Below are 24,493 nucleotides of genomic sequence, written 5' to 3'. Positions count from 1 at the left end.
CCCCTGTGCCAATTCTTACTTGTGTATTTACATCATTTTCAATTAAGGTGATTATTATGTGAGTTTAAGTCTACCATTGTATTGTTTGTTTTCTGTTTCCTCACCCTCCCCCCCCACCCTTTCCCTTCTTTCCCTCCTTCCTTCCATTTTTTCCTTTGTTGAGACTAGATGATCTTGCTCTATCATCCGTGCTGGAGTACTATGTCTTGATCATGGCTCACTGTAGCCTCAGCCTTCTGGGATCAAGCAATTCTCCCACCTCAGCCTCCTCAGTACTACAGTCAGGCACCACCAAACCTAGATAATTTTTTGTAGGAAAGAGATCTTACAGCCGGGCTCGGTGGCTCAGCCTGTAATCCCGTGCCTTTGGGAGGCTGAGGTGAGTGGATTGCCTGAGCCCGCGGGTTCGAGACCTGCCTGGGCAGGCGAGACCTCATCTCTACAATAAATCAAAAAATCAGCCGGGCATGGTAGCGCATGCCTGTAATTCCAGCTACTTGGAAGGCTGAGGTGGAAGGATCGCTAGAGCCCTGCAGGTCAAGGCTGCGGTGGCCGGGAGTGGCCACTGCACTCCAGTCTGGGTGACAGAGTGAGACTCCAACTCAAAAAAAAAAAAAGAGTAGGTCTACTAGTGACAGTTTCTTTTAATTTATCTGAGACTGGTTCACCAGATACAGATTTTGTCATTGATAGTTCTTTTCATTTAGCACTTGTGAAAAGTCATTGTACTTCCTTCTGGCCTCTATGGTTTTAATCTGCTGTCATTTGAATTGGTGTTCCCCCATAGTATTGTGTTGTTTCTCTTTTCTTTCAGGACTTTTTCTTTGGATTTAGTTTTCAGAAGTTTAATTATGATGTATCCTGGTGTAGAATTATTTTGATTTATGCTGTTCAGGTTCACTCAGTTTCTTGAATGTGTAGGTTTGCTTCTTTAACCAAGTAAGAAAAGTTTTCAGCTGTTAATTCTTTGAATACTCTTTCTACCCTATTGTTTCTCCTTTCCTCTGGAATGCTGATGATATGAATGTTGAATCTTTGCTATTATCCCACAACCCCCTGAGATTCTGTTAAGTGTGTGTGTGTGTGTGTGTGTGTGTGTGTGTGTGTGTGTGTGTGTGTGTTCACATTGGGTAAACGTTACTGCTTTATCCTTAAGGTCACTGATTCTATCCTGTCATCTCTACCCATTTGGCAAGTTTTAAAATTTCATATGCATTTTTTACTTCTGTAATTTGTATTCTATTTTTTTTATAATTTTGATTTCTTTGCTGATATTTTCTATATTTTTATTTGTTTCAATAGAATTTTTATGACAGCTGTTTTAAATTTCCTTGTCTTACAGTTTTAGCATCTGTCTATGTTGGCATCAGTTACTTGTCTTTTCTCATTAATGATTTTTTTTCTTTTTTGAGTTGGAGTCTCACTCTGTCACCCAGACTGGAGTGCAGTGGCCGCTCCCGGCCACCGCAGCCTCGACCTGCTGGGCTCCGGCGATCCTTCCACCTCAGCCTTCCGAGTAGCCGAAATTACAGGCATGCGCTACCACGCCCAGCTGATTTTTTGATTTATTGTAGAGATGAGGTCTCGCCGCCCAGGCGGATCTCGAACCCGCAGGCTCAGGCAATCCACTCACCTCAGCCTCCCAAAGGCGCGGGATTACAGGCTGAGCCACCGAGCCTGGCTCATTCATGATTTTTTTTGGTTTTTGATATGGTGGGTGATCTTCTCTTGAATCCTGAATATTTTGGCGGTTATGTTATGAGCTGTTAGATCCTATTACATTTAAATTTTTTAATATCTGATGCCATAGAAACTCCATTGATCTGCAACTGCTTCTGCCTCAGGGAGTGGGAAGAGTTCACAGACTAGGTTGATTGATGCCTATAGGTGTGGAGAAAAGGGAATCTTCAGCCTCTGGGAGTAGACAGGCTTCCGAGGCCAGTTGCTTGTGAAAGGACCCCCTTTGCTTGAGCCCCTGCCTGCCCAGCATTTTGAGGATAAAGGAGGGATTGTAATATCAGGTCTATAAGGACAAAGAGGCTTCCTGGGTTGAGCTGCTGCTTGTGGTCTGATCCCACTTACTGGTGCCACCTGGCCTCCTCCCTTATTTTAGGCTTTATTTTATTTTTATGGCTAGTGGGCGTATAACTAGCAGCCAAAGTCATTTAATAATCTTTTAAGATTTGCCATAACTAAGTTCCTTTTCTGAAAATGCCAGAACTTGGTAAAATTAATGGGTCTACCAGTGACTTCAAAACTCTGATTCTCAACGTAAGTGGCTATATCAGGAATGATAGCTCTTGTTCAAAGCTGAAAATAATTGAATAAATAGTATTAGCTGTTTAGATATATAAACTGTATTGCTAAATCAACAAAAAATACCAAATAGGACAAAGATATGAAATTGCAACAGATTTCCGTCTTTTTATGTACATAATTAAACTGGTTGAATTTTATTTTTCCTCTCCAGCTCAGTTCTTCTAGAACTATGCCCGTAGTTCGTATTCATAAGATTCTGTTTTTAGTTTCTGTTTTCCACACAAATATTCCTTTTACTCTAAATAATGTGCCTTCATATGCAACCTTGTATACCTCTTTAGTTCAGAGACATATACTGTGTTAGGAACTTGGTTTAGCCAGTTAAGAAATATTAGCATCCCATTTGGCTACAATAAAAAGTTGATTTTTTTTTTTCAGATATGCAGTAGTTACCTTTCTTAGAAAATAAGTTACCTTTCTAAGAATGACCTTTTCTATAGAAATGGAGAAGCATTCTATTTCTCTTAAGGTCTGGTTTTTCTTTTCTTTTTCATTTCTTTATTTTGTCAGGTCTTTCTTTTTTTGTCAAGTCTCACTCTTTCTCTTCCTTTCTCTTTTTGTCTAGTCTCACTCTGTTGACCAGATTGGAGGGCATGGCGTAATCATAGCCTACTGCAGCCTCAAATTTCTCGGCTCAAGATATCCTCCTGCCTCAGCCTCCTAAATAGTTGGGGCCATAGGTGTGCACTACCACTCCTGGCTAATTTATAAATTTTTTTGTGGAGACAGGGTCTTGCTATGTTGCCCAGACTGGTCTTGAACTTCTGGGCTCAAGCAGATCTTCCACCTTGGACTCCCAAAGTGCTGGGATTACCGGCTTGTGCTACCATGTCTAGCTACTTTTTCTTTTTATTACCTATTTCTCTTAAGATTGAAAAGCTAGACATTGTGATGAACCAGTAGTGCAAATGCTTTTTGCAAATGTGAGAATCAGGTACTTCATGCATATCCTCTATTTCATCTTAAATGAATTCTCCGAAATCTTTGTCACATAGATGCAGACATTGAAGCAATGAAAAATGGCATAGCTAGTTAATGATAGAAATTGGACCCATATCTGTTTGGCTCTAAAACATTAGCACTGCTTCTGCTGCATCACTTTTGAGTAGGACCCAGCAGATTGGGAAAGGAATTTTATTTTATTTTTTTCTGTGAGTCAGGGTCTCACTCACCCAGGCTGGAGTGCGGTGGCTCACCGCAGCCTCAACCTTCTGGGCTCAGATGACCCTTCTGAGTAGATGGGACTATAGTTGCATACCACCACGCCTGGCTGATTTTTTTTTTTTTTAGTCTTGTAGAGACAGGTCTCACTGAGTTGCCTAGGCTAATCTTGAGCTCCCAGCCTTTAACGATCTTCCCATCTCAGCCTCCCAATGTGCTGGGATTACAGGCATGAGCCACTGCATTCAGCCTGAGCAAGGATCTTAATGAACTGTTTTGTATTTCTCTTTAGGTGAAAAGTTATGATGGTCTTCAAGGCCCTTTTATACCAAGAGTTGGTGATTATCTAAATTAAATTGAACCTTGTCATTCTATGTATTTACTTAAAAATAGAACACAGAACTGAGGGACTGTTTTATTTATTTTTTTTCATCTGAAACTATTTTTCTCACTTGCTGCTACTAGCAGACAAGCCATAATTTTTTTTTTTTTTTTTGAGTTGGAGTCTCACTCTGTCGCCCAGGCTGGAGTATAGTGGCACGCTCCCAGCCACCGCAGCCTTGACCTGCGGGGCTCCAGCGATCCTTCCGTCTCAACCTTCCAAGTAGCTGGAAATACAGGTGCGTGCTACCACACCTGGCTAATTTTTGATTTATTGTAGAGATGAGGTCTCCCCAAGTTGCCCAGGCAAGTCTCGAACCCGCGGGCTCAGGCAATCCACTCGCTTCGGCCTCCCAAAATGCTGGGATTACAGGCTGAGCCACTGAGCCCAGCCGACAAGCCATAATTTAAAAAAGACTTGGAGGCAGGGGAGACAATAATGAACTGGGCTGATAAAGAGTGAAGATTTATAGTTAGAGTATTTATAGAGTAACCATCAAAATTTCCAAGGAATTTTTTTGTTCTATGACCTCCCTCTCCAGGCTACTCCTAGGTCACTCCTCTCTTTCTTTATTTGTTCTGTGCCCTTCTGCTGCTCTGTTGGCCTATATCCTCTCATTTTGGGGCCCCAACTGGACCTACTTCCTCAAAACGCTTGTTTAAAAGTTTTCCTGCACATTTCCCCCCCTTGTCTCCAGTGATTTCATTTCCATTTGTTTGTTTGTATGTTTAGGGAGGAACAATTTGAAGAAACAAATTCACTGAAATCTGGACAAGTCAGATGCTACTTTTAAAATTAAACATTTAAATTGAAAAATTATATTGGTATTGTTTTTTAAAGCAGATTGTTAACCCAAGTGAATCTATTGTTGATGGAGTTGCAGGTAAAATGATCAAAATAAAAAAGAATGTTTTATTGAAAGAGTATAAGACTACAAAAATTTCTGGTGAATTAAAAAATTTATCAAGACTATTAATTTGGTAATTTCTAAACTCACTGTTTTCTAACATATTCATGCTGTTGACTTTAGTTTTGTTCTTTGTACTCTGTTTAAAAAGATGGGTAAGCATGTCATAAAAATTTATTTTTGGTTTTAAGGTTATGTGGTATTTTGAGAGTTTGCCTGCAAGTAGTGATTATGGGGTTGTGGTGTTTATCTACAGGTATATGTATAGCTGTATATCATGCAAGTGAAAGATTCTATAGATTTATATATTTACATTTAAAATGGACTTAAAATGAGGATACATAGGCATCTGTTTAGGGAACTGGACTAGATGACGTCCACATTTTTTTTAACCGTGAAAGTCTGAGACTATTATTTAATCCTATTGAAGTTCAAGGGATTGAGGTTTGAAAGATAAATATAGATTGTATAATAGTTCAGTTAGGAATAGGGAAGATGATTAAGGCCTAGTTTTCAAAAGGGTATTTTGTAGGAGGGAATACAGAAAAATGAACAAGAGATTGGGGATTAAAGTAGGGATTTAGGCAGGGTAATCTATTATTACAAGGGGGAATATCTCTAGGATTAAATAAATTAGACTGATGAACTCTCTTAAACCTCTATTAAAGGTTTGAAATGGAGATAATAAATATTGGAGGACACTAGTGAATTTTTAGGATGGACGGTAAAGGTTTATTAAGATTCTTTATTTTGGTTGCGCCAGGGGATGCCAGTGAAGAGACCAAATAATCTGGAAAGGAGTAGACCTTGGGGTTTTATAAAATCTTTAAATACTTGAAGGGCTGTCATTGGAATAATTAAGAAAAAATGTCAAACTTTTTTTCCCCACTTGCAAAGATAATTTGTTCATGGTCCTTTTGGAAAATTCAGACAGTACAGAGAAAAGCAAAGATTTTAGATGTTTTAGAGGGAGTGCTGTAGGTAAATGGACATGATCACCTGTGAAGCTCCCTGACAACCTGCAGATTTATCTAGTTCTTGTTAGTAGGAATTTTTTTTTTTTTTAAAGACGAGTTCTTGTCCTATCACCCAGGCTGGTCTTGGATCCCCTGGGCTCAAGTGATCCTTCCACTTCTGTCTAGCAAGAAGCTGGAATTATGGCTATAGTGGTTGGTTGTTTAGTGGATATAGAGTTTCAGTTTTGTAAAATGAAAAGAGATCCGGAGTGTGCTTGCTCAACAGTGTAGTTATGTTTAATGCTCCTTAAGTGATGGTCAATCTCATGTATATTTTATCACAATAAAAAAATTGTAGGGTTTTTTTACTTCTGTAGGACACATTTTTATCTAATGTAGGAGGAAAAGGCATCATGTTATTGTGGTAGGAAATAGTAGAACATTTGCCTAAGGTAGAGGGAATGAGCAGAGGTGTTTTTAACTTTTTATAGAGGCCATGTTACATTTAGATTCTAGACAGTGGTAGAAAATGACAGAAGTAAAGGGTAAGAATGTGAATTTTTACTAGCCTCCACCTACAAGGTGATGATTCAGAATTGGTGAAACAAGTGAGTAAATTCTTTCAGCCTGTTGTCAAAGGCCTTTAGAATGAGGAGGGCTATAAACAAGATAAAACAAGCTAAAGCTGAGAAATTCACTTTTATTTTTACTGAGAGTTGGTGGGCTGGTGTACTTAATGAATTTAATTCTGGAGTTCATTTACATTTTTAATTTGCATCTTCAAGCTCCAGGAAGAAATTTAAAATAAAAGGATGTATAGTGAAAATATGACTTTCAGTGGAGAAATGAAGCATGATTAGTTATTGGAAATGTTATCACTTAATTTTTGGATGAGATCTCTCTTTTTCTTTTCTTTTTTTTGAGTTGGAGTCTCACTCTATCAACCAGGCTGGAGTGCAGTGGCACGCTCACGGCCACCCCAGCCTTGACCTGCTGTGCTCCTGCAATTCTTGCGCCTCAGCTTTCCCGGTAGCAGGAACTACAGGCACACGCTATCATGCCTGGCTAATTAAAAAAAAAAACTTATTGTAGAGACGTGGGCTCAGGCAATACACTTGCTTTGGTCTCCCAAAGTGCCAGGATTACAGACTGAGACATTGAGTCTAGCCTCTTTTTTTTAATTTTTAAAAATTTAAATAGAGATAAGATGTTGCTGTGTTGCCGAGGCTGATCTTGAACTCCTAGCCTCAAGCAGTTGTCTGACCTCTGCCTCCCAAAGTGCTTTGATTATAGATGTGAGCTACTGTACCTTGCTGCTGTTTCTTCAAAGACAGAAAAACTCCCACAGTGGGAGGAGACCCAAGGGGGTTGCCTTCTTTTTTAAGTACAAAATTAGAAACATTAAGAATGATCATTTTCCAGCAAATGCTATTGCTTTTTTTTTTTTTTTTAAATTGGAGTATTACTCTGTTACCTAGGCTTGAGTGCAGTGGTAGAATGCTCATGGCCACTGTAGACTTGACCTGCTGGGCTCAGATGATCCTTCCACCTCAGCCTTCCAGGTAGCTGAACCACAGGCATGTGCCACCACGCCCAGCTAATTTTTTGACTTATTGTAGAGACGAGGGCTCACCATGTTGTTCAGACTGGTCTCGAACCCCTGAGGTCAGGCAATCCTCTCGCCTCTGCCTCCAAAATGCTGGGATTACAGGCTTCAACCTCTGTGGCTGGCACAATATTTATAGTTGAATATTTTCTCATTTGTAAAGTAGGAGGTTGGTGATAGACAAATTGGAAAACGTAAATTCTGAATTTGAGTTTCTGCTGGGTATGGTGGTGTGTGCCTGTAATCCTAGCTACGTGGAAGATTGAGATGGGAGAATCGCTTGAGCCCAGAAGTTTGAGGATGCAATGAGCTATAATTGCACTACTGCACTGCAGCATGGGCAACAGAGTAAGACCCTGTTTCAAAACAAATAAACAAACAAACAAAAACTGAGTTTCTGATTTTGTTCGATTTTTGGATAGCAAAATTGCAAATGTGGTTAAAGTTTTTATGTATTTCACATTTTAAGCCTTTACCAACTTGGTTATCTCCTTAGGGGCAAAAACATCAGTTTAATCATAAATGATACTATACTGTGTGTGCACCACCAGATAAAGAGATTGTGTCATTGTTTGTTCAGTCCCAATTCAGTTATTTTTACATTAAAATGTAAGAGTGTTACTTCTTATGGAAACTTCTGCTTCCTCCTTTACATTACCCACACCACTGTATTGCCACATGATAGGTCCTTTGTAAATGTTCAGTGAATGAGAAACCATGTCAACTTCTTTTGCATAATTTTTTAAACAACTTTATGGAGGTATAGTTTACATGTCATAAAGTTACCCATTTTCAATGTACCATTTAATGATTTTTAGTAAATTTACTGAGTTATGCCACCATCACCATAATCCAGTTTTAGAATATTTCCATCACCTCAGTAAGGTCCATTATACCTGTAAACAAGTAATACTTGTTCCTACTGCCATCCCATAATAAACTTTTTATCTCTGTAGATTGATCATATCTGGATATTCATAGAAATGAAAGCATGTAATGTGTGGTCTTTTGAGGTCGATTCATGAGTACTGTAGCATTTATCAGTACTTCCTTTCTTTTCTTTTCTTTTCTTTTGTTGTTGTTGTTTTTGAGTTGGAGTCTCACTCTGTCACCCAGACTGGAGTGCAGTGGCCGCTCCCGGCCACCGCAGCCTCGACCTGCTGGGCTCCGGCAATCCTTCCGCCTCAGCCTTCCAAGTAGCTGGAACTACAGGCGCACGCTACCACACCCGGCTAGTTTTTATTTATTATAGAGATGAGGTCTCGCCAAGTTGCCCAGGCAGGTCTTGAACCCGCGGGCTCAGGCAATCCACTCACCTCAGCCTCCCAAAGTGCTGGGATTACAGGCTGAGCCACCGAGCCCGGCCTCCTTTCTTTTCATTGATCCATATTGTTCATATTGTTTTGTAGACTTCTTATGCAATATGTACTTTTAATTTTATTATTAACTTTTTGCTTAATTTGTTAATTGTAGACCTTTAGAAACATTGCAAAAGTAGTATGAAGAATTTTTATATAACCTTTACCTAGATTCTCCAAATGTTAACATCTGTCTCATTTGTGTTTCTGAAAAGTCTGAGAAGAAATTGTAGACATGATGCCTCATTCGCTTTTCAGTAATCCAAGAGTATATTTTCTAAAGTCAAGCACATTCTTTTATATAACCACAGAATAGCTATGAAAATAGTTAATTATAGGAAATCTACATTGATACAATATTATTACAAGTCAGCAGACTTTATAGATTTGGTAATTTTTCCATTGATTTCCTAATTCAGGATCACACTTGGCATTTGCATTTAGTTTTCATGTATCTTTTGTTTCCTTTTCTCTGGAATTGTTCTACTGTTTTTTTTGTTTTTGTCTTTCATGACCTTGACATTATGTCAGTTTCTGTGTGTGAGGAGTTAGGCTTTACTAAGTTCTCTTCAAGGGAACAATCAAAGTGTTAGTCAGGGCTCAGTTCGTATCTGAAGACTTGATTGGAGAAGGATCAGCTTCCAAACTCTTGTGGTTGTTGGAGGGATTCATATTCTTGTGGATTAGACTGAAGGCCTTGGTTCCTTAGTGGTTGTTGGCCAGAGGCTGCCCTGAGTTCTTTGCCACGTGGGCCTCCCAACACGACCGACCACATATTTCCTCAAAGCCAGCAAGGGAGAGTCATCTAGCAAGAAGGATACTGTAGCTACATGTAAAATAGTCACTCAAGTGGTTTCTTATCACCTTTTTAGTATTTTATTGGTTAGAAGCAAGTCCCATCCACACTCAACAGGAGGGAGTTACACAAGATCTGTCTCAGGAAATAGGGATAATTCAGTGCCATTTCAGAATCTGTCAATCACAGCATCCATTCTTGCCACATATGGTAATTTTCTAAATTCACCAATCTTTCTATATTTCTCTGTTGAAATTCTACTGCTACTGCAAAGAATCCTCCCCCACTCATTGATTTGTTTGTTTATGTATGAGGGGGAACCCAAAAAACCCAGAATTTATTTATTAAAAATTGTGTATTCTTACGTTTAAACTTCAGTCACCTTCAAAGGACTGTCTGTCTGATGCAGTTATACCTGTTTAGTGTTGTTTTTTGTTTTACCTCTTCCACATCAACAAACTGTCTCCATCTGAGGATTTTTTTTTTTAATCTGGGGAAATAGAAAAAATGTTGCTTGGGGTGAGATCAGGTAAATAGGGAGGGTGGAGCTCGAGGGTCATGCTGTTTTGGGGCAAAAGCTGCCAAACAGCGCGGTGTAGGTAGTTATGTTGTCATGGTAGAAGAACCAGTCACCTGTATGCCACAAAACAATTCCGTGAAGCGGAATGCAACCTCTCACAACAATGCTTGCTGGTGCACTGATGCTGATGGGTTCCTAGAACGCTTACCTAGTGGGGGAAGCCTATACTATAAGTGACCCTCCAACCAAAAAATAATTCCCCCTCGTGTTTATTTTTGTGTTTTTGGGGCTCCTCTCTTGTGTATTAGTATCAACTCATGAATTCTTATTCTTTGAGTTGTTATTTCTACTATATTATTATATATTATTGCTTTAGGATAAGTAGCAGTGTAATCCCTCTAGGAATAGCATTTAGAGAAGTCTTTAGTTTGGGTATCTAAACAGATTTGAGGCATAATGAATCATTTGTCAAATATACTGTAGATTAAAGATAAATTTTAACATGTAAACCATTCTATGTTTGCAAAACCTATGAAGTTCTATTCAAAAATTACTTTGCATTACTCTGAATAACAGAATTTCAGGTTATTGTCAAAATGCTAAAAATGATTTTATGCTAATATTTTTAAAGTGAAGAACTTTCTCCCTAAAGATAATTACCACTATGTAATTTGAATAATTAAAAATTGTGGTGATATTATCTAAATATACTCATCCTAAAACCATTAGTTTTGTCAGCTTCATCTTTGGCTTGTCTCTTGATCTTTGAATGGTACGAATAGGCATCCTCTTTCTTTGTATCTGTGGGCATCTGGGACTCTCTTTTTGAGTACATATCATTTTTTATTTGGCCAACCAAGTACCTTGCTAGTCAGTGTGACTTTTTAAGTGAAAAGACTTCAATCTGTATGCAGTTTCCCTTCTTACTTAACTGTTTTAGTTTTATTTTTAATAGCATGCCCAGTGACAAAGAAAGTGATCTGTAAAAGAGCCTTACTGTCTTTCAGAAGTTTCCTTGTTTTGTTTTGTTTTTAGGTTTTTTTTTTGTTTGTTTTGAGTTGGAGTCTCATTTCCATTGCCCAGGGTGGAGGGCAGTGGCACATTCACGGCTACCCCAGTGTCTACCTGCTGGGCTCCCACGATCCTTCCTCCTCAACCTTTCAAGTAGCCGGAACTACAGGCACGCACTACCACACCCAGCTATTTATTTATTTATTTATTGTGGAGATGAGGTCTTGCCAATTTCCCCAGGCTGGTCTTGAACCCACAGACTCAGACAGTCCACTCGCCTTGGCCTCCCAAAGTGCTTGGGATTATAGGCTGAGCCACCAGGCCCAGCCCAGAAGTTTTCTTGTTTTAATAGTTTATTCATATTTTTTTGGACTGTTTGCTTCAACATTTTTGTAAAGCTGATATCTGATTAACCTGCCCCCAGAAAAGAAAACCACATTTATCAGTAATGAAAAAATGTACACTGACAAAAATATCCTAGAAGTCTCTAACTAATAATAACCTTTGTTTATTGCATTTAATTAAACCAAGAAAGCTATTAGACGTAGGTTTCTTTGTCATGAGAGAATATTCCTAAATGATCTCTGAAGTTGAGGAAAGAGAAAATTCTGAAGGTGTGTTGTCATTTTTTAAATGTAAGTTGGTAAAAAAACAAGATATTTACATTTCTCATGTATTAATTGCACATATATACCACTTTTTTTCAAAAAAACATTTCTCTATTCCTGAATTGTTTATTTTGGTGCATTTCTATGTTGCCAGGCTTCATCGTCAAATAGAATTTTTAAGTTTATGGGTGATCTTTTTACTTAGTTCTTGTGGGCTCAAGAGTGTTTTCTGTTGCCTCTTTGAATAACATCTAGGCTGACTGGATATAAAATTTTTCATTTAGTTTACTGTCTTTTGGCATTGAATATTGCTAAGCAAGGAAATGTTTCCTGCGTTATATAGGCTTGCTTTATTGATCAGTTTTTGCTGCATAATCTGAAAATTTTAATGGCTTATAATAACAAATACTTTTTTTGCCTTCCTCATGTCCTTTGACTAGCTGGGGCTTAGTTATTGTTGGCTAGGCTTGGTTCTAGGATGTGGATTGTTCTCTTGTTCTCCTGGAATCAGGTGCTTTGCTTTCATGGCAATCACGGGAGTAAGCCAAGCAATGTGAGCACATTTTAGCCTTCGCTTCCATCATGTCTGTTATTATTTCATTGACCAAATCAAGCCTTGTGGCCAAGCCCAACATCATTGTGTCAGAGAGGTATATTTCACTTACTCTAACATACTGTAAATTCACATGATAGTGTGAAGGATGAACTAAAAATGGTAAAATTCAGGCTGCTACTTTGGTATTTCATGCCTAGGTCCTAGCTTGATTCTTTCTTAATCCTTGAGGCTCAAGATTTAGAAAAAGGTTAAGATAAACATTTCTGAGTATTTGAGTTAGTGTGTACAGATTTGGGTAGTACCTTACTTTTTATGTTATCATTTAATACACATTATAGATTCATAAGGGTAATATTTTCTCATTAACAGAAGAGCGTGGTTTACCTTGGAATATTCTACACTGTTCTTCTGTTTCCTTTTTATATCTCTGTAAATTTGAATGCTTTTATGTAAGTACTTTGTGTCAATTAAGATGTTTCAGCAGTAAATAACAGGAAATACAATGTAAACTGGCTTAAAGGTTGAAGGACATTAATCTTGTAATGCAAGTGGGAAAACCAGGCAAAATGTGATACAGGTGCACTAGCAGTTTTATCAATATCTCGGCTCTGCTTCCTTCATTTTTGTTTCAGTCTCAGTAGGCTCAGCCATCATAATTTGCAAGATGACTGCTAGTTTTGGATTCAATTATAGATGAGAAGAGAGAATCTCCTTTCCAGAAACCTTAAATAAAATCACATGGCATTGACTCTGGCTGACTCGCCATGGAACTGGATCTTAAACCAAAATTTTTAAAATTATAATGAATGTAGTTATAAGTGATGTGTTTTAGAGATGTATAGGATTCTATAGAACATAGAAGTGACTTCCTTTAGCAAGAAGCATTACGACTGAAATCTGAAGAATGAATTGGAGCTTGCTAGGAGAAAAGGAAGTGAGGGTTATTATTGCAAAAGAAGAATTAGGCCAAGAAGTCAGAAGAGTTTTAAGTTACAAGATGGAAAGAAGTCTAGTATAGGCTAGCAGAGAGGGTGTGTAGCAAAACGGTCAAGGTCAGATTATTTTGATAATTTTGTACTTTATCCTAAGACCATTATGATATCATGGATGAATTTTAAGCTTAGCAGGAGGTGGCGTGATCATATTTATTTTTAAAAGGTTACTGTGGCTTCAGAGTCAAGAATAGTGGTGGTGAGGGCGAGATTATTATCACTTGAGATAGGGAACTCTGGAACAACACCAGACCGGCATGAGGGAGCAGGTGCGTAAAGTAACCATGACAGTTACCAACTCCTGACTCTGTGACATATACTATATATATACATCTATAATCTGCACAGTCGTGTAATGAGGTAGGTAGTATTACCTTTATTTTGCGGAATAGTAAATTAAGGGTGCTTAAAGTGGCTTGCCTAGGTTACGCTCAGATCTGAATTCAGATTGGTGTGAAACCCTAAATCAGGCTCTTTTACTTTGTAGTGATGCCTCCTTTCATGAGTTACTATTTTGCTTTAAGCAGTGCAATTATTGACCTCAGGTCTCTCAGACCTACTTTAGCTGCTGCTAGGGAACCACTTTTATTGCAAAGAGAACTAAAAAGAGCCATTGGCAATATGATTGAAGTCACTTTGGTCCTTCCATTTAAGACATATTAGTATATTTGCTTACATGAAGTGACTCGCACTTGTTCTTTTCCTTAAAAGCACATCTACCTCTTCAATGCCAATCTCTTGTGCATATACAAGAAAAATTAGAAAATGACTTGTTTCATGATAGTTATATAATCTTTCAGGTGATTCCTGCTTCAGCGGCTTATGGTGTCAGTGCCTACCTGCCAGTGAATTTACTTGACTTTACATTGGTATTGATTTCCATAATACCAAGGTTTTATCACCTATGCAGATGATGCCTTATTTTTTTAAGTCATTCAGTTAATTTTATTTAATTATAAAATTCTGGAGCTGCTTCCTATGGAAATGTATTACAGCCATTGTGGACAATGTATCCTATTTTACTCCTCTGCCATTCCTACATTATTAATAAAAATAAAGTCTGCCAGAATTCTCTGACTTTTTGTATTTTCTTGAGATCAAACCTAAATTTTGTGTCCCATACATCTTGTGAGTTTTCCAAAACTTTCTTTTTTCCTTCAAAGGAAAATTATGCCCAGATTTACAAGGAAATTATTACAGCAGTTTCTGTATAGATGTACTTTTTGCCACATGTTTTTGCCAGATGTGTGTGCTACTTACTATCATTTTATATATTTCACTTTAAGAACTGTTTTGTTGTTGTTTTGGTGTTTGTTCTAAGTACTAAGCCCTATACTAGATTATTTATTTATTTTTTATTTTTTTGAGTTGGAGTCTCACTCTGTCACACAGACCGGAGTGCAGTGGCCGCTCCCGGCCACCGCAGCCTCGACCTGCTGGGCTCCAGCGATCCTTCCACCTCAGCCTTCTGAGTAGCTGGAATTACAGGCATGCGCTACCACACCCAGCTGATTTTTGATTTATTGTAGAGATGAGGTCTCGCCTGCCCAGGCGGGTCTCGAACCCACGGGCTCAGGCAATCCACTCACCTCAGCCTCCCAAGGTGCTGAGACTACAGGCTGAGCCACCGAGGATTATTTATTTTTTATCTGTGTGATTTAAAACACTTTATACATACACATTTGCAGTCTCTTATCCATAATTGCAATATCCCAAATGCTTGAAGAATGATGTTTCTTCATACATTTATTACAAAAACTCATTTGACAACAACACTTTTCTTGAACTGACACGAGACTGTACATTGTTTTTGTTGACCCCATTTAGTGTGAGTATTCATATGTTTCACTCACCGTATCTGGTCATGGGATACTGCCCCTAATCACCACAGTGATGTTCATGGAATATCATGTTGTCACTCTAAAACCCAAAATATTCCTGTGTTGAGATATTTGGCATTAGTGATCATGGACCATTGCCTGTATCAGTAGCTCTGATCACAGTGTGCCATGGCTATTTGCATCCTTGTCTTTCTTCTCTATTAGATTCTAAGCTAAGAAAGCTTTTCTCTGGATCCACAGATCCTAGTTTATTGCCCTAAACAGAGTAGTTACTTAATATTGTAACCGAATACCATTAATTGGGATACACTTACTGGGCAGGTTATTGAACATGTTATTTTCCCTTGGTTTATATGTTCTCCTTTTTAAGTAATCTCTTCTCTGTTCCGCTTCTGTTTTTCTTTTTACTAGAATCTTGGCTTCATCGTTTACTGACATTGTGATCTTGAACAGCTTAACACACCTCTATATATTAATTTCTTTATTTGTAAAATTTTGCCTGCCTCATAGGGTTGTTGTGAGGGTTAAAGAAAATGCTTCTTGAAACTTATCGCTCCTTTAGGTGTTAACATAGCTGTTATTGATTCATATCCTCTTGGTTACTTTATTTATTTATTTTTTGAGTTGGAGTCTCACTCTGTCACCCCGAATGGAGTGCAGTGGCACATTCCTGGCCACCGCAGCCTCGACCTGCTGGGCTCCAGCGATCCTTCCGCCTCAGCCTTCCAAGTAGCTGAGACTACAGATGCGCGCTACCACGTCCACTAATTTTTCATTTATTGTAGAGATGAGGTCTCGCCAAGTTGCCCGGGCAGGTCTTGAACCCGCAGGCTCAGGCAATCCACTCACCTTGGCCTCCCAAAGCACTGCGATTACTGAACCACTGAGCCCGGCCTACTTTATTTTTTTATTTTATTTTATTTTTTTGAGTCAGAGTTTTCACTCTGTTGCCCAGACTGGAGTGCAGTGGCACGCTCCCAGGCACTGCAGTCTCAACCTGCTGGACTCCGGCAATCCTTCTGCCTCAGCCTTCCAAGTAGTTGGAACTACAGGCACGCGCCACCATGCCCAGCTAATTTTTGATTTATTGTAGAGACGAGATCTCGCCACGTTGCTCGGGTAGTTCTCGAACCCGCAGGCTCAAGCAATCCACTGGCCTCGGCCTCTCAAAGTGCTGGGATTACGGGCTGAGCCACCGAGCCTGGCCTCTCTTGGTTACTTTAATATGGTCAACTGTCCCCTTATTAATGGACTTTTAGATTATTTTTCAGGACTTTGGTGCTTCAAATGGTAGAGTAAATCCTTGAACATACATCCCTAACTCCTTGTGGTCTTATTTTTGTAACATAGAGTCAAATGGGAATTTACATCAGTGGTTCCAAACATTTGTAATTTTATTGGCTACTTCCACTTTACCCTCCTGAGCAGAATTGGGAAATGTGGGAAAAGGTAGTGGTACAGTCTGTAAGAGTACTCATTTGCCTATAACCTTATCAGCAATGGACTTTATCATTGCATTTGATATTTTTCTCTTTTTTTTGAAGTAATTATAGACTCACAGGATATTGCAAAACTAGTACTTATAGCACCCCCAGATCCCTTCAATGGTAATACAGTACAATATCGAAACCAGGAAATGGACATTGGAATAATTACTAAGGCTTGAATCCATTTCAATTCTCCCAATCTGACCAGTGATGTCTTGACTTAATTTGCTTACCTCGGTTGTTACTAAGTTGATCGTCTTTTCATGTGTTGTGTTGGTCATTTACGTTGATTTTAATGAATTGTTTGTTCATATCTTTGATTTCTCTTTCCTTTCTCTTCTTCCTTTTCTTTCCCCTCCCTCCCTCCTTTCTTTCCTTCTTTCTTTCTCTTTTCTTTCCTTTGTTTTCTTTTCCCTCCCTCCCTCCTTAGTCCTGGGCTCAGGTAAATCCTTCCATGTCAACCTTCCAAGTAACTGGAGTCACAGGTGTGCGCCACCACACCTGGCTAATTTTTTTTGATTTATTATAGAGACAAAGTCTTGCCAAGTTGCCCGGGCGGGTCTTGAACCCCTGGGCTCAGGCAATCCTCTTGCATCCACCTCCCAAAGTGCTATGTTTACATGTGTGAGTCACCACACCTAGCCTGACCATTTTTTTCTAGTGGGTTGTTTGTATTTTCCTAAAATAATCTCTTCTTAGGACTACTAATCTTTTGTTTGTCAATATATAATATGCCAATTATATACTTATTGATATCAACTTTGGTATCATGATTGGAATTACATTATGTGCATTTTTAACATAGAAATATCCAAACTAAGTAAGCATAACTATGAAAATCAACCCAGAAGATGACCACCACTTTTTTCAGCAAAAGACTTTCCTTTGTTGTTGTTTTCCACCTTTGTAGTCGGGGGGATGCAAACCTTCTCCTCAGTTTTTGACCCTCAGCACATTTACAGCACCAGAGGGCATAGGACTCATGTCCTTGCTCTCTCCCACAGAGAATGCTTATCTTTAGGCATCCTAAGGTCTTTAGCAGCCTCTTCCAATAGGCTTATTTTTGGTTATTGAGTAGCATCAATAAAGAACTGAGAGCGAAAAGAGTGGGAAATGTGCAATTAAGCTGCCTTACTCGTACCTTAGGTATTGTGAGAAGATTTTGTTTTATTATTATTATTATTATCATTATTATTTGAGTTGGAGTCTCACTCTGTTGCCCAGGCTGGAGTGCAGTGGCATGTTCACGGCCACTGCAGCCTCGACCTGCTGGGTTCAGGCAGTCCTTCTGCCTCAGCCTTCCAAGTAGCTAGAACTACAGGCATGCGCTACCATGTCCAGCTAAATTTTTTTATTTTATTGTAGAGATGAGGTCTCATCAAGTTACCCAGGCTGGTCTCGAACCCATGAGCTCAGGCAGTCCTCTCACCTTGGCCTCCCAAAGTGCTGGGATTATAGGCATGAGCCACTGCGCCTGACTGAGAAGATTTTTAAAAACACTTAAAAGATGCTACACATCAGCCGGGCTCGGTGGCTCAGCCTGTAATCCCGCGCCTTTGGGAGGCTGAGGTGAGTGGATTGCCTGAACCCGTGGGTTCAAGACCTGCCTGGGCAACTTGGTGAGACCTCATCTCTACAATAAATAAAAAATTAGCTGGGCGTGGTAGCATGCGCCTGTTGTTCCAGCCTCTCGGAAGGCTGAGGCGGAAGGATCGCCAGAGCCCAGCAGGTCGAGGCTGCGGTGGCTGGGAGCATGCCACTGCCCTCTAGTCTGGGCCACGGAGTGAAATTCCAACTCAAAAAAAAAAAAAGATGCTACACATCTCCAGAGACTCTAGACCACTGATTGTTTCTATTTGATTGCTTCCATATGAACTTTCCATGTGTTTCTTTGCTTCTTATATTTCTTATTATGTGAAATATCCTAATGTTTTGTCTAATATTTTAGCTGTTTTTCCTAGATATATGAATATTATCTTTAAGTATTATAGCCCTTTTAATACTGCAGCTCCTAATCTTATGCTAATACTTGATTTTTAACAATATTTTTCTGCTACTGTATTTTTCTGTATTTTAATACTGTTCTTATTTTGAAGCTCTTATTTAATATGGTCTAATTTCTTGATCTTTTTATAATTCCTATTATAAACTAAAGGTTAATTATCCATCTGAAATAAATACTTTATTTAATTTTATGCTAGTTGAGCTACAATTTGATATTTTATACTGAATTTTTTTTTTGTTTTTTTGAGTAGGAATCTCACTGTGTCACCCAGACTGGAGTTTAGTGGCATGCTCATGGCCACTGCAGTCTCTACTTGCTGGGCTCAGGTGATCCTTCCGCCTCAGCCTTCCAAGTAGCCAGAATTACAGGCATGCGCTACCACGCCCGACTGATTTTTTGATTTATTGTAGAGATGAGGTCTTGCTGCCCAGGCGGGTCTCAAACCCACGGGCTCAGGCAATCCACTCACTTCAGCCTCCCAAAAGCGCGGGATTACAGACTGAGCCACCGAGCCCGGTTTGTACTGAATTTCTTAATGCATATGATTCCATTTGATGTATGCTAAAAAGTGTAAATCCAATTTACAGTTCTCTTTACTCTTTCTTAACATGTGAGTAATCATTTTAAACAGAAAATCAGCACTAGGCTCAGTAGTGTAATATTTTTTTTTTTTTTTTGAGTTGGAGTCTCACTCGGTTGCCCAGACTGGAGTGCAGTGGCCGCTCCCGGCCACCGCAGCCTCGACCTGCTGGGCTCCGGCGATCCTTCCGCCTCAGCCTTCCGAGTAGCCGGAATTACAGGCATGCGCTACCACGCCCGGCTGATTTTTTGATTTATTGTAGAGATGAGGTCTCGCTGCCCAGGCGGGTCTCGAACCCGCGGGCTCAGGCAATCCACTCACCTCAGCCTCCCAAAGGCGCGGGATTACAGGCTGAGCCACCGAGCCCGGCTAGTAGTGTAATATTAATGCCATTCCTTTAATAAAGAGATAAACCAAGGGCACCTATTATTAATTTTTATTACTATTTGTTTTTGTTATTACTGTTTGTTCTGTTATGTAAGTACTAAAAGACAGGAAAGAGACATATGATTTCAATTAGAAAGGAAAATAATGTTTCTGTTTTTTACAGATAATTTTTTATGTACCTAAAATTTTAGTAATATGATAAATGTATATTAGAATTAAAAACCTTTTAACTTAGTTGCTACATACAACTTCGGAACCATACTTAATACCTTTTAAATTATTCTCATGTTAGGCTTAAATACAAGAGATCGTGGCAGTGTATTAATTTCACAGCTAAGGTTTAGTCTGGTGCAGCAGTATGCGTGGGAGTATTGTTTATTTGAGCGTGCGCGCGCGCGCGTGTGTGTATGTGTGTATTTGTTCTTTTTTTCTGTTTTACCTCTGGAAAGCTGCAAAGCTTGTGCTAAATAGAATGCTTACAAAATATATCTGTGATATTTCTTTATTTTTCTTGACTTAAATGTTAGATACTGGATCAGGATTAAAGATTTTTTTAAAAAGGTACGGAAATGATTTTTATATCCATTTTCTTCATGTCAGCCTCTTTATTAATAGACTTTTCATCATAGTTTATAAAACACGTTTAAGTCAAAAGGAATACTGACCAATTAATTTTTTCTTAAGTCACTGTTGTGTAGGATATTCAGAGACAGAAACTAATCATTGTGTTCTCCATCATCATCTTCTTTTTGTTTTGCAGTGGAACTTCTCCTCTTGCGTGCCTGAATGCAATGCTTCACACAAACTCCAGAGGTGAAGAGGGCATCTTCTATAAGGTTCCAGGTAGAATGGGAGTATATACTTTGAAGGTAAATATTTTTGCTGGGGAGTCATTTAAAAAGAAAAAACAGGAAGTGACCACATATGAGTGGTATTTGAGTCATACAGAATTCTGTTCTCAAAGAGCTTATTTTCAGGAAAGGTAGTATTGTCAATCCCTATACCCAATGCATTTTTATAACTAATCTATAACTATAGTTAGATCAGAGAAGTAAGTTTACTTTTTTATTCTTTATAATAATCTTATCTTAAAAAGATGAAATAAAAATGACTTCCAGTGACTTTTTTTCAGGGCCTCACAGCATTTGTATAATAATTGTGTTACTTTTGAGGATTCTGCATAAATGCTTCACATTCTCATTTAATTCTCCACTACGATTCACAGTTGTGGTTATTATTTCTTTTTTATAATGGAGAAAACCAAAGTTCAGAGGATTGAATTTTCTTGCCCAGTGTTTCCCAGATAGTATCAGACCAGACTGTGAACTCAGATCTGACTGAATTCCCAAGTCCATATTCTTTCTAACATAATAAACTTGCTAATTTCAAATTCCTGCACTAAGAAGGGACATTTACTTATCGCTGTCCTTTCACTTACAAACAGGAAAACCAACTCAAATCAAATGAGTTTGAGTAAGAGAGAGAATTTATTAGCTATGCAACTGAAAATTATAGGGAAACCCTGGCTGGATTCAGGAGCTCATTTGACATCTTCAGGGTTTGGTGTCTCCACTTTCTTTTGGCTTCATTCTTAGTCAGGCTCTCCTCATGGTACACGACTTAATTCCTAAACCCTATTCTGCACGCTGTAAATCTGGAGAGAGAAGAGTTATAGGAAGTCAAGCAGGAGCTTTTTTCTTAATTCTGGTTTGACTTAGTTGGTTTGTCTTGGCCCATGTGGTGCTACTTGAATGTTCACTGTTGCCAAAGGTATAGGATTTTCTGATTTTGGCCAGTCTTGGATTCATGATCACCCTTTATATGAAGTTGAAATTAAGCTTACTCAAGCCAGGTGAATTGAGGAGAGAAGTTTTTTCCTCGAAGGAAATTTATCAGCAGAAGGAGAATGAATACCTGGCAGGCAGTGGTATGTCCATGTATATGTGTGTTACCCTCTTGACTTTGAGCTATAGTCGTCAGTGTGCTCAGTAGTCGTATGGAACCCACTAACATTAAAGTAATCTAATCTATGTACCAACCTCCTTTTTCAACTTCCTGTGGTTACAGGGCTCTATTCCCACATGGAGCTTTCTGTATTTCTTTTTGGTTTTAGCTGTTCTAGGCCTTCCATATTGTTAATAAAATCTATTTAAGTGCCTACTCTATTGCAGAGAAAGAAAAACATCCTAAAATGTTTTTCATATTCTCATATACTACTCAGTACAATACTTCTTTCTCTTTCTCATCTCTGTCTCTCTCTCTCTCTCTCTCTCTCTCGCTCTCGTTCTCTTTGTGTCTCGGTCTCTCGGTCTCTCGGTCTCTCTCTCTCTCTGTCTCTCTCTGTCTCTCTCTGTCTCTCTCTGTCTCTCTCTCTCTCTCTCTCGTCACAATCTCATCCTGTCGTCCAGGCTGGGATGCAGTGTGCAGTCAATCACAACTTACCATAGCCCTGACCTCCTGGACTCAGCCTCCCTTGTAGCTGGGACTACAGGCATGCCTGGTTAATTTGAAATTTTTTTTGTAGAGATGGGGTCGTGCTATGATGCCCAGGCTGGTCTTTAACTCCTGGGCTCAAGCAATCCTCCCACCTTGGCCTACCAAAGTGCTAGGATTACAGGTGTGTGCCACTGTACCCAGCTGATACTTCTAACAACAGGTGTATGATGGCATCCTTCCCCCATACCTAGCAGTTCTCCAGCAGACACCAATTGGGTATCCTCTAATTCAATTCTAACACTACCTATCAGGAGATATTGTCATATCCCACCAGACTGCCCATACTTTAGATGCTAATGGCAAGTCCCAGGTTGTGATCTATACTTCTGACTAGTTATAAATTGGAGTTCCCTCCTTGGGTTTGATTAATTTGCTGCGACAACTCACGGAACTCAGGGAAAAGTTTTATATACATTTACCCCTTTACTATAAAGGATATTACAAAGGGCACAGATGGATGAGATGCATAGGGTAAGGTGTTTGGGAAGGAATGCAGAGCTTCCATGCCCCTTCCCGGGCATGCTACTCTCCAGGATTCTCCATGTGATCAGCTATTTAAAAACTCTGCTAACCCAGTCCTTTTGGGTTTTTATGAAAGCTTGGTTACACAGGCATGATGATTAAATCATTGACCATTGGTGATTGACTCAGCCTTACGTCCCTCTTCTCTCCCTGAGGTTGGGAAATAGGTGAAATATTCAACCCTCCAATCCCCAGGCCCCCATCTGGAGGCTATCCTGGAGGCTATCCAGGAGCCCACCAGGAGGAACAAAAGACAACTCCTCTATCACCCAGGAAAATCCAAGGGATTTTCAGATGCTGTCATCACTCAGGAAATTACAGAGTGTCAGATGCTGCCATCACTCAGGAATTACAGAGGTCTTAGGAGCTCTGTGTCAGAAACTGGGGTCAAAGACCAAATATGAGAACAAAGGATTCTCTTAGTCCACTGTTTCTCAGGAAATTATAAGAGCTAAAAGTAGCTCTATGTCAGGAAATACGGTCAGATAACAAATATATATTTCTTATTATGTCACAATATCACATCTATGCCAGGCACTATAGAGGATATAAAGAGGGATGAACTGGTCTCTGATCTCTTAAAGCTGACACTATAGTTACTGAAATAATTGCATACTCATAAAACGTACTGTGCTATAAAGTAACGTGATAATATAGAGAAAGATTAATCTTGAATAAAGGAGTCTAGATAGGTTTTTGTTGTTGTTGACTTGTAAAATTTGAGCTGGACTTTGTCAGATACGTAATGAGAGCAAGGGCCTTCCAGGACATGTGAATAGTATAAGAAAAAGCACAGATGGATGGATTCAGAATGGATTTGAAAGTAGAGTAAATTGTGGTGGTTTTACCCATAATGTGTGTGTGGGTTTATCTGGTAAGGATGCAGGGTGTGGTCAATATAAGATAGAGATCAAACAGTGGAGGCCTTTGAAAACTTGACTATGGGATGTGTGTGTGTGTGTGTGTGTACACGCACGCAGTAGATAGCACAGATTTTTTTCAGGATCTAATCCATGTTTAGGGCCGGGTGTGGTAGCTCACACCTGTAATCCCAGCACTTTGGGAGGCCAAGGCAGGCGGATTACTTGAGCCCAGGAACTTAACATCAGCCTAGGCAACACAGTGAGACCTCATCTGCACACACACAAAAATTAGCTGGGCATGGTGGCATGTGCCTGCACTCTCAGCTGCTTGGGAGGCTGAGATGAAAGGATCATCTGAGCCCAGGATGTTGAGGCTTCAGTGAGCAGTGATTGTGCCACTGCACTCCAGCCTGGCACAGAGTGAGGCCCCGACTTTAAAAAAAAAATTCAAGCTGGGCTCGGTGGCTCAGCCTGTAATCCCAGCACTTTGGGAGGCTGAGGTGAGTGGATTGCCTGAGCCCGCGGGTTCGAGACCTGCCTGGGCAACTTGGTGAGACCTCATCTCTACAATAAATCAAAAAATTAGCCGGGCGTGGTAGCGCGCGCCTATAGTTCCAGCTACTTGGAAGGCTGAGGCGGAAGGATCACCAGAGCCCAGCAGGTCGAGGCTATGGTGGCCAGGTGTGGCCATTGCACTCCAGTCTGGGTGACAGGGTGAGACTCCAACTCAAAAAAAGAAGAAAAAAAAATTCATGTTTTGGAAGATTTTCAAGTAGGATGAATTTAAGGATGAAGCAAAAAGGTAGTTATTGTTGTGTGGAAGAGATACTCAGGACTTGTGGTAAGACAGATGGATACAAAGACATTAGAGAAATAGAATATATAGCATTTAGAGTGAGTAAAAAAAGGGTTGTAATGATTCTAGAATTTGGGGCATGAGCAGTTGATCCTGGAGGGATCACAAGTTTAAGAAAAGAAGATAATTATATTTATATTTCAGATACTTGTTGAACCTTCAAATCAAGATGTCTGGCTGGCAACTAACTCTAAAAGCTGTTCTGCATTTTGAAGGAAAGAATAGAAAATATGGGGTGTGTATTTTAAGAAAGTGTATAACATAAGAGATGGCTCAGAGAAAAT

General features: G+C 39.4%; 1 protein-coding gene across 1 annotated transcript in view; it reads left to right on the top strand.

Annotated features, from left to right (window-relative positions):
• Window positions 1-24,493, top strand: part of ASXL2 (additional sex combs like 2, transcriptional regulator) — a 154,505-nt gene that overhangs the window by 64,538 nt on the left and 65,474 nt on the right. Inside the window, exon 4 of the mRNA XM_008063472.2 lies at window positions 20,233-20,341. Within this exon, the coding sequence (XP_008061663.1) occupies window positions 20,233-20,341 (109 nt within the window). The remainder of the gene's footprint in view (window positions 1-20,232; window positions 20,342-24,493) is intronic.

This window comes from Carlito syrichta, unplaced genomic scaffold, assembly GCF_000164805.1.
Source record: "Carlito syrichta isolate Samal-C Ts95f unplaced genomic scaffold, Tarsius_syrichta-2.0.1 Scaffold306856, whole genome shotgun sequence".
Lineage (NCBI taxonomy): Eukaryota > Metazoa > Chordata > Mammalia > Primates > Tarsiidae > Carlito > Carlito syrichta.
The sequence above is the reverse complement of the archived record's forward strand: the minus strand, read 5'-3'. Positions and strand labels throughout refer to the sequence as shown.